Source organism: Molossus molossus, unplaced genomic scaffold (assembly GCF_014108415.1).
Source record: "Molossus molossus isolate mMolMol1 unplaced genomic scaffold, mMolMol1.p scaffold_m16_p_19, whole genome shotgun sequence".
Taxonomy (NCBI): domain Eukaryota; kingdom Metazoa; phylum Chordata; class Mammalia; order Chiroptera; family Molossidae; genus Molossus; species Molossus molossus.
In genome coordinates this window covers 27,741,599-27,752,132 of record NW_023425354.1, presented here as the reverse complement: position 1 = coordinate 27,752,132, position 10,534 = coordinate 27,741,599, and the positions used below count along the sequence as shown (strand labels likewise).

At 53.9% G+C, this 10,534-nt stretch overlaps 1 protein-coding gene across 1 annotated transcript; it reads right to left on the bottom strand.

Annotated features, from left to right (window-relative positions):
- Nucleotides 1-329: 329 nt before the first annotated feature.
- SP6 (Sp6 transcription factor) lies at nucleotides 330-10,172 on the bottom strand. The gene is made up of 2 exons (XM_036269539.1): nucleotides 10,053-10,172; nucleotides 330-1,924 (listed from the first exon to the last, which is right to left on the bottom strand). Exon 2 carries the CDS (start codon nucleotides 1,864-1,866, stop codon nucleotides 736-738), a length of 1,131 nt encoding a protein of 376 aa, XP_036125432.1. The 5' UTR covers nucleotides 1,867-1,924; nucleotides 10,053-10,172; the 3' UTR covers nucleotides 330-735.
- Between the last annotated feature and the right edge of the window lie 362 nt (nucleotides 10,173-10,534).

The window sequence follows — 10,534 nt, the reverse complement described above, 5'->3', positions numbered from 1 at the left end:
CGCCCCACATCTAGCTCTCTTCTCCACCCCACAGTGTGGCTGGGAAGCTGTCTCAGATTCTGGCCCTCTTCCCCTCTTCCTTCATGGCTCCATCAGACCGGGTCTGGAAGGGTTAATAAGGAGGCGCATCAAAGGAGCTATTTCTACAACTCTCCCAGCCTGATGGAGAACCCTCCCTAAAGGGGACCCCAGCCTCCCCTACCCCATCTCAGCTCTCCCTCCGGAAACCCTAGGGATAGAAGCACAATGAGGGGGATGAAAGGGACCAGGGCCACAGGGCGGTTCCCGAGGCGCTTTTATGTCCCGGTTCCCAGGCGCTAAGGACGCATCCAGACAGCTACCCCCAGCGTTGAAGGCGGCCCCACTCCCCTCTGCTCCCCGGACACACGTCTTCTCCAGCAGGTCTCCTCCGCCCTCCAGCCTGGGTAGGGATACCCCACCCATTCCTCCAGCTCCCGGACGTGAGTGAAATAGTGAGAAAGCCGAGAACAGAGGGGCATGCACAACTCCTCGCACATACATACCTCGGCCCAGCCAGTCAAACGCGTCCTATCCAGCCCCAGAGACTAAAACACCCCTAGTGTCCCCTCTCCCTGACCCCACACCACTTTCCCTCCCTCTCAATAAATAACCACCTTCTCCTCTTACTCAAGCCGCCCGCCAAGGACATCAGGCCAGGGGGGCTCTCTTCTGATGCCCACAGGGGAGACCAGGAGGGAGGCGGTACTGAGGAGCTCAGTTGGAGGGAGCTGAGCTGCCCTCGGCCTCCCGCTTGCCTTTGACCCCGGGGGGCTCCACCGCTCCACCGGCCTTGCCCTCGCCCGTGGCCGCCCCAGCAGCCTCCTCTTTGGCGCCCTCGTGGGTTTTCATGTGTTTGGCCAGGTGGTCACTGCGCATGAAGACCCGGCTGCAGACAGCACAGGGGAACTTCTTGGTGCCTGTGTGGGTCTGGAGGTGGCGCTGCAGCTCGTCAGAGCGCGTGAAGCGCTTGCCGCAGAACAGCCAGTTGCACACGAAGGGACGGTCACCACTGTGCCAGCGCAGGTGCGCCTTTAGGTGCGACGTCTTGGCGTAGGCTTTCCCGCAGCCAGGGATGTGGCAATTGTGCAAATGCTTCTTCTTGCCCCCATCAGGCCCGCACGGAGCCCCCAGTCGCTCCGCCTCCAGGCAATTGGGGCAGCGGCACACGGTCTGACCTGAGCTGCGGGGCACTGACCGCCGGGAGCCTTTAGGCCGGGCCGCCCCGTCCAGACTGGAATCCAGCCCCTGGGACTCCGGGGCGGCAGCTTCCAAGGCCTTTGCTCCGTCGGGAGGCCCCAGGAGGTGTTGCCCTCCGGCTGCTGGGAGAAGGTGGTGAGGATGTGGGTGGGGTGGCGGGGCACAAAGCTGGTGGTCTCCAACGTAGCCCCCCAAGCCAGCCTGAAGCGCCCCTGGGTGGCCAGGTGAGGTCAGCGCGCCCTGAGTGTGGGGGAGGTCCATCCAGCTGGTGCCCGGATGAAGGTCCCACCAGGAACCATCCTCAGTGCCTGGGTGAGTTGGACGGAACCACGATTCATAGTGGTGTGACATGTCTGGCTGCAGGAGCTTGGAAAACGGTCCCGGGGCCAAGAGATTGTCGCTTTCCAGGTCCTCGCAGGTTACCCGAGAGGAGGCCCCTGGGAGCTCATAGCCCTGTGAGAAGTCCACCTCGGGGCCCAGCGGGAGGCTCTGCAGCTCTCCAGGCTGCAGCGGGGAGGGGTAGTCCCCCGCCTCCGGGCTCGTGTGGCCCTGGTATGTTTGGAGAGGCTGCAGGTCCAGGCGCGGAGGAGAGGCGTGAGGCGCGTCCGTGTGCTGGCTGCCCAGAGAGCCGCAGACAGCGGTTAGCATTGCCGGGATGCGGGGTGGGGTGGGGGACAGGGACCGTCAGGGGCACCTCAGGTGAGACCTAAAGGAGGTAAAGAAGAGGTGAAGTGAGCAAAATCACCAGCTCACTTTCAGTCTCAACCTAGATCCCCTCCCTGTAAAGTGCCCCTCTCCGAGCCCCCAGGTGAAAAAGAGAAAGGCACCTCAGGTTGGGGACTAAAGATCAGTTAAGAGAATTTGAGAGCCCTAGGAAGGCTTGAGGATGTGAAGTTCTCTGCCAAGGGCAGAGGATGATGGAAGTCTACCTTCCCCTAGATTATCTCTCATAGGTGACCCAGCTTATCTTGGGAATTGGGCTGGTCCTACAGTACAGTGCTCAAACCATCCTACCCCAGCTGCCCAGTGCAAGGGGCAGTGGCATTTCCCCCTGCAAACCGGCTGCCAGACCAAGTGAAGATTCTAGAGCCATCTCAGCTTTCCCAGTTTAACTCAGGACACAGATGGAGGTGGTTTGTTTCTGAAACTCAAAGCTTGAGGTTATCTGACTGCCCAAAGCCTAAAGCCTAAAGCAGATTCTGAGATTTGGGAGAAAGATTCCATCATTGAGGCACGTTCGGTGAAGAAGAGCATTTCACTGCTCAACGTCACTTCCCCCAGCCCCCTGCCTGGCCCCAACAAACCACTCCCACGCCTGGCCCCCAACCCCTTCCCTCAGGCAAGGACTTCACATCCCTAGGGGTTCATCTGCAGTGCTAGTTTTGGGGGGTGACTTCCGTTGACCAGAGAAAGTTAAGCCCCTTTCTAGGTCCTGACCCACACAGGTGTCAGCCAGCTCTCTCTGGCTGCTACCCATGCTGTCTCCAATGGAGGGGAGACCCAGCTGTGAAGTTACATGTGTCAGCTTCCCCAGAAAAGGGGTCAGGAAAAGAAAAGTTTACCAGCAAGCTCAAGAAGGTAACATGCACACTCCTTAAGGGTTACAAGATCAGAGTCGGGGAAGTGGAGGGCAACAGGAAAGAACAGAATCACAGAAATTAAAAGGAAAAATTGCTCAAAGAAATTTTATAAAGGGGTGTATTCTAGGCATGGATCTTTTTTTTTTTTTTAAGAATATAACTAGTGCCCTGGCCAGTGTGGCTCAGCGGTTAGACCATCGGCCTGCAGTCCAGAGAGACCCAGGTTCAGTTCCTGCTAAGGGCATGTACCTCGGTTGCAGTTTGTCCCCGGCCCTGATTGGTTGTGTGGGTGGCAGCCACTCGATGTGTCCCTTTCACGTCAATGTTTCTCTCTCTCTCTCTCTCTCTTCTTCTTTCTCTTTCTTCCTCCCACTCTATCTGAACAAAAAATGGAAACATGTCCTCAGGTGAGGATAAAAAAAAAAAAAAAAAAGAATATAACTATTAAGTTCTTTTACTTCAAATAACTAAGGGGCTAATTTAATTTTTTTTTAATTGACTTTAGAGACAGGCCAGTGTGGTTCAGTGGATTGAGCATCCTCCCATGGACTGAGAGGTCCGGGGTTTGATTCCCAATCAGGGCACATGCCCAAGTTGCAGGCTTGATCCCCAGTAGGGGGCATGCAGGAGGCAGCCGATCTATGTCTCTTTCTTACATGCTGTTTCTATTTCTCTCTCCATTCCTCTCTCTCTCTAAAAAAAAAAAAAAAAAAAAAATTTATAAAAACATATTTTTAAAACACTGACTTCAGAAAGGAAATGGGGAGAGAGAGAGGAAGTCCCATTGATGTGAGAGAGAAACATCTATCGGCTGCCTCCCACACTGGCCCTGACAGGAGATCGAACCCGCAACCCGGGTATGTGCCCTGACGAGGAATCAGCTCTCCACCTTCTGGTGTATGGGACAAAGCTCTAACCAACTCAGCCATATTGGCCAGAGCTAGGCCTGGATCATTTTTAGAAATCCCACAGATAATTCTAACATGCAGCCAAGTGTTGAGAATCACCGCTCAGGCTAACCCTCTTATTTTTTTTTAACAAAGAGGAAACTGAGGCAGTATTTGGAGAAGTGACTTGAACAAAGACATTCATTTATTCATTCAATCAACAAATATGTACTGTATGTACTTCTTTGAACCAGGTCTCTCCACTTTCCCTAAACCAATGGGAACCGAAAGACCTCCATCCCTTTCCTGTCCACCTATCTGTGACTTGAAGTTCCCCCTCTTCTCACCACCTCTCCCTAAGGCCTGGAAGCCCCGGTGCCCCAGGTGTGGGGTTTGTATCGCTGGGCCTCCTAACTATGGCAGAAGAGGTGCTAAGGTTTAGGGCAGAGACTTCCCACAGCAGGGCTCAGCTGATCCTACTACCTTCTGCCTCTGGGACCAAGGAGGTGGCCCCAGCAGTCTGGCAGAGGAAGAGAGAGGGGGACTGGGGCGCCTACTCAGGCTCCTGCTGCCTCACCACAAGAAAGGAACAGGGTGAAGCGGCAGGAATGGAGCCTGAGGCCCAGGCGGGGCAGCCCAGAAGGGGCTGGGCGGGAGCAGTGAGGCCTGGGACCCTAATAGCTTTTGGCGCCTGGGAACGGCCCCAAGGGCTAGGGGGTGGGGAGCCTAACGACCCAGGCTCCACAGAGTGGCCCCTCCCGACGCAGGGCAGGAAGCCCAATCCTGGGGTGCACAGCCTGCAAGCAAGGTTTCGGGGAGGGAAACAGCAGGACGCGCACTCCCGCTTCGCGTTCCCCAACGCGGGAAGGAGGCTAGAGACACCCTCCTCCCTCTTCCGCCGGCTGCCTCTCGGGATCACCGGTGCTCAGGTGGTCGGACTTCCGTACTCCCAGTCCTTAAAGTTCAAGTCCTCCGGTTGTCCCAGTCGCTCCAGTTTCCCCAGTTTCCAGTGTCCTCGGTCCCTCCAGTCTCTCCCGTCCGCCCAGTTTTCTCTCCACCAGGGCTCTAAGCCCCTCGGATTCACCTCCCCCAAGGCCATAGGAGGCTGGGGCGCGTTCCGGCGCGTCTTTCGGAGAGGATCCCGGTAGCGTTCACCCCTCGCCGCCCCGACCCGGGCTCCTACCTCGAGGCTGCGCTCGGACTCCGGGCACGACTGGTTGACGCGCAACTACTGGGCGCTCCTGTGCCCAGCGCGGTGGCGGGCTCTCCAACAGCGAGGGGCAAGGGCCAAGGGCGAGTGGAGGCTGCGACCCAACCCGGCGGAGGAGGGGCAGAGGGCGGGCGAGAGCCAGCTAGCAAGCGAGCGAGCGAGGCCAGCTCCGCCCGTGACTCACCCGCGCGCTCTGCCTTCATCCCCGGCCCTGCGCTCCTTTTTCCCCGAAATCGCGGCCCCGCCCACCTCACCTGCGGCCTCCTTTAACCCTTGCGGGCTCGGCTGGACGGGAAGCCCGGCCCGGCCCGCGAGGAGGGGGCGGGAGGGGAATGGAGGAGGGATCGCTAACTAGGTCGCCTCCCGCCACCTCCGTCGCTCCTCCCTTGTCCCTCCACTTCTTAGGCGAGGGGCCCGGGCGGAGTGTTTACCAGGTTCCAAGACCCGCCCCACGGGGAGGAAAGCTGCCCTCAAGCTGGTTTGGTCTGGAAGGGAACGCAGGACTCAGACTCGGGGAGGGGGGGGGTAGAGAAGGGGGAGGGTCAAGGGGTAATACCGAGCCACCTTAAGGCGTCGTTTGCCTCGACCTCCCTTGGCCCACCTGCGCTGCCCCGGAACTGGGAGGAAAGAAGGAAACAAGACTGAGCGCCAAGTATGTGTCCGGTCTACTCCCAGCCCTAGCCCGTGAGAAATTTATCTTGGCTACTATTCCCCCCACTGCTTCTTTCCACCACCACCTCCCTCCCCCGTCCCTTGCTCTCATTGCGCTCCAGTTCTCCCTCTCTGGCGACTCGCCTTTTTGGGGTGACCTCCTGCTCTTCTCTCTCTACTCTATCAACTCCCTCACTCGCCCCTCTCTGTCTGCCCCCACTTGTCTCCCAGGCCCCCTCAGCTCCCACTCTCCATCTCCCCTTAGGTACCAACCCCGGCGCCTACTAAACCCACCCTTCAAATAGCCCCATCACCCTCGCCCCGGCGCGACCGTGCCAGAAAGCTGGGACAGGCGCCTGAGCGGCCCTGGGAATGGATACTGCCGGAAAGAATTGAGCGACCCCTTGCCACCACTCCTTCCCAGTTCTTACCTAAATGTCTAAACCCAAGGTTCTTAACTTTGGGGAAGGGTCTGGGATCCCTTTGAGAAAAACCAATGCACATACACGATGCAGCATTCTGGCAAAATTTCAGGGAGCTCGCAGCTCCCACCTTCTTTCAAGATCCGAGTGGATCAAGATACCAAGCGAGGGTCGGTGGGTAGCAGTGCCCCTCTTCTTCCCCCTCCACCCCCAACCTGGCTGGCCTCTGCACCCTGGTATGCCCACGCTCCCTTCCCGGTCGGTGTCTCCTCTACCCACCGCGTTGAACTCCCGAAATGGTCCTTGTCTTGTAGGGGAATTCCGATCAATTTTCGCATTTTGTTGTTGTACCAGTTGGCTTTCCCTAAGGGCGCTGCCATCGGCTTTTTAAATGTTCGTGTTTGTTTGTTTGTTTGTTGTCTTTACAGTCCTTCTCGCAGAGCAGGACCAGAATTCAGGCTGATCCAGTCTCGCTTCGGCAGCGATTCCGCTACCATTGGTTTGCCCGACCTGCGTTCCCGTTTGGGACACACTTGAAGTGCGACTATAAAATGGCTAAACTGAATCTACAAGCCACTTGAAAACTCGATCTTTGTGTATTTGGTTTCCCAAGAAACACACACGTTCTCACATCCAGAATCAATGTCTGATTTATCTGTGCATCTGCCTCTTTTCTGTGACTCAGTTTCCTCATCTGGACAACCTAAATACAAGTTTGAGAGGGTTTGCTGGGGCTTAAAGGAATTGATGTTCTTAAAATACTTAGCCCCCGTGGGCGCCTGGTAAGCTCACAGTAAACGGAAGATATCGTTGTTGTTTTAAATAATTATTTTAAAGTCGGCTCCCAGCAAGTGTTTGTTGGATTAAGGTCTATTTACAAGAGTCTTTGGACGAAAAGTTGATGGACCTAAATTCTAGCCCCAGCCCTGTACTTGCTAAGCTGACCTGGGTGGTCAGGTTGCTCTGAGCCTCAGTTCCGTTCTCTGTGAAATCCGATTAGAGTGGCTGCCCCGGGGAGGCAAAGGACAGGCGCTTGGGAAGCCAGGAAGGCGCATCCCCATCCCCATCACCCTTCACATCAGGGTTGTACTTTCTGATCAGTTGGGTTTCCTTCTTTGGGACACTCAGACCCCTGAGGCAGATTGTCAAAAACTGCTCTGGATCTTTGTGGCCACAGCTACATTGACAGTCTTCTCTATCCTCAAGTTTTTATCTCTGTTCACTCAGCCTGCAAATGTTGGCTATTTGGGTTTGCATCCCAGTTCACAGTCATGTCTAAAACTGAATTATGGGTTCATGTCACAGAGCCTGTGACTCAGATTCCTGGGGTAAGTCCCATTCAACCCCTAGGCATTCTTTGCCTCCTTCTCCCTGCAGCCCTCTAGCCTTCTGGCTGTTTCCAAAGCGATTACTCTTAAGGAGCTAACACTTGCTCAGAGATCTGACTCTGGGTGGAGGACAGAGTTCCCCTCTCATTTATTTATAGGCACCAGATTGTCTTACCTTTCTGGCTCCTCCTGTGTCCCTGAAAAGCAACAGGAAAAGGGATCCAGCCCCCAGATGGTAGACATCCCACTTTCACCCCAGGCTCCCTTTAACCTCATCCCACCCTGACCCAAAGACTGTGGCTCATCAGCATGAAAATTAACAGTAAAATAGTTGTCCTGGAAACTCAGTCATTCTGATTTCCTGCCCCGCCTCAGTTTCTGCTTCTGACTCAGGACACTCACTATCTTCCTTTCAGATGATCTTCTCCTTGTGTTCTTCTGATTCCAGCCCTTTCCATTTCCCACATGCCAGATGTTTTCCTGCTGAATAGTGCCCATGGTCTGATGTTGACATAACTGCCCAATAGCAGCTCATCTCAAACTGAACAATGCTGCCCATCATGTTTCCCACACAAACTGAGAACTACCCAGGACTTGGGCCATTTCTGCTCCTCTCCCTTATTGCCCCAAAGAAGTAGACAGATTTTGCCACAAGCGTCCATCTCCCATTCCTGCCACTCCTATTCTCTCACCTCACTGATAGCTGGCAATCCATTTTGTACATGGAGCAGCCTCATTAGTCTCCATGTTTATCATAACCCGCATTTATTTACTGAGCATCTACTATATTCCGGGTGCTTTAACCACTTATCTTTAATGCTCAGGAGCATGCAGCTAAGTAGTTATTATTAGTCCCATTGTACAGATGAGGAATTCTGCCAAAGATCAGAGAAGTTAAATGACCTGGCCAAGATTACACAGCTGTTAAGAGATGGAGGAGGAAACTAAGTGCAGATCTGTCAGGCTCCAAAGCCTGTGTTCTGCCTGCTATTCCATCGGGCCTCACTATGGCATCAGCGATGGCCCTGGCAGTCTGGCTCCCCTAGATCCTGAAGGTGGAAAAAACAGCATTCTTTCTTTCTTTCTTTCTTTTTTGGTTAATCCTCACCAGAGGATTTTTTTTTTCATTGATTTTTAGAGAGAGTGGAAGGGAGGGATGGAGAGAGAGAGAGAAAGAGAGAGAGAGAGAGAGAGAGAGAAACATCAATGTGAGAGAGACATCGGTTGGTTGCCTTCCACACAACCCCAACCAGGGCCAGGGATCCAACCCACCACCTAGGTAGGTGCCCTTGACTGGGAATCGAACCCACAGTTCTTTGGTCCTCGGCCGATGCTCTAACTGCTGAGCCCAACCAGCCAGGGCTGTGACAGCATTCTTAAACTGATCCCTAGATCAAAGCTGTCTTGAATTGCTGGGACAAGTCACAGCTACATCTGTGGTCCCTTCCAAATCTCAACTGCCTTTCTGTGGAGATTGCACTGTGAGAATATCTAAGCTGGACTACCCATAAAAACTGTGTAGTGCAAGTCCTCATTTCACTAGTAGGGAAACAACCCCAGGACAGAGAGGCAAGTAGCTCAAAGTCACACAGCAAGTTCGAAACAGAGCAGAGACCACAACCGCATTCTCTTTTATTGTTTTTGTTTCTTTGGTTGTTGTTGTTTTTTTGTTTTGTTTTGTTTTGTTTTTTTTAGAGAGAGAGAGGAAGGGAGAGAGAGATAGAAACATCAATGTGAGGGAGAAACATCAATCGGCTGCCACCTGCACGCCCCCTACTGGGGATGGAGCCCAAAACCTGCGCATGTGCCCTGAGGAGGAATCAAATGGGCAGGACCCCTCAGTCCATGGGAAGATGGTCAATCCACCGAGCCACACCGGCTGCCAGAACCCCATTCTCTTAATTTCTGGTTTCCTAGTTGCTCACTCCTGCTACTCCCCACACCAACCTCCAAGCATTGCTAGGAAGAATGCAAGCTGATGACCTTGGACACCAACACATTCCTCCTTTCCTTTCTTCTTTCCACCCTACTGAAAGAAGAGGTACCAGGTTCCTGGGAAACTGGACAGAGTCCAGAGCTGGGGCCAATTTTTTTTTTTTTCATTCATCCACTGTTCATTCAGCAAACATTTACTGAGGGTCTACCTAGGGTCCAAGCACTAGGTTGGACATTAATTCTATCATAAATCCGAATATCACTGTTTCACATCTGTTTCAGTCTGAAAGGTGAACCTAGCTGAGGATAGTGCACCTGTATGTGTGTGTGTGTGTGTGTGGGGGGGGTTATCTACAAATGTGTGTGTGTACCTTATGCCTATGTGTACCCATCCTGCCTGTGTGTGACTGGCGCCTGAATGTGGGTTGTCTTTCCTCTTCCTCCATGACAAAGGGAGTTCCCCACAGGACATGTACAGTGATTTATCCTCTATGACTTCTGCAGGTGTTTATCGTGAACCTCTGTGAGGTGAGTATGTGCCCTGTCTGTTAATATTTGCCCATCTTTTCTATCCGAATGAAGCCCCCAATTATCTATTAACTGGTGAATCCACTCCACTTCTCCCCCAGATCTCAGCCCAGCCCAGTGCAAAGACCTCCAAAGGAATTCTCTTTAGTTCTCCATACAGAGACCTCCAAGATTGCCCTCTTATCTCCCCTCCCCAATTCAGAGAAAATCAAGCCTTCCAAACCCTTCTCAATGATCCCCATTTAAGTGGAGACTTCAATCCCCTGAACTGGACAGGAAACAGCCCCTCTTACCAATCCATGGAGCCCAGAGCTGGCAGCGGCAGTGAGGGGCAAGTGGGGGTGATGGGAGAGCCAGGCTTTATAAAGAAGGCGACAGTCAGAGCAGAGGGGGCGGTGAGAGATGTGGGCAGGGGTGCTGCCAAGTCCTCACGGCCTCCAAAGCTTTTAGGATAATCCAGGAAACAGTGGCCCCCGGCTCTCCTGGGGGAGTGGTAGGGAGTGAGATTGGAGTCTCTGAGGTGTGCCAGGAAAGGAGGATTTCTGCTCTAAGAGGCAGCTGGGGGTGGGGGTGGGGGTGGGAGAGTAGGACTTCCTTCCCTCTCCAGAGGTTGGACAGGCAGTGGGAGAGGGACAAAGTGGTTCTTGCAGGATGGAGGAAATGAGAGCTTCGCCAGGGCAGAGAGCTGGGTGGCTGGAACTCTCCAAATTCCATCCCCCTCCTTTTGAGGTTTCCTCCATGGACTGGGTAGGAAAGAAAGAAATACTTTTATGAC

Coding starts and splice junctions, on each gene's coding strand:
- SP6 (XM_036269539.1), bottom strand. CDS start 1,866: ATGCTAACCGCTGTCTGCGGCTCTCTGGGCAGCCAGCACACGGACGCG.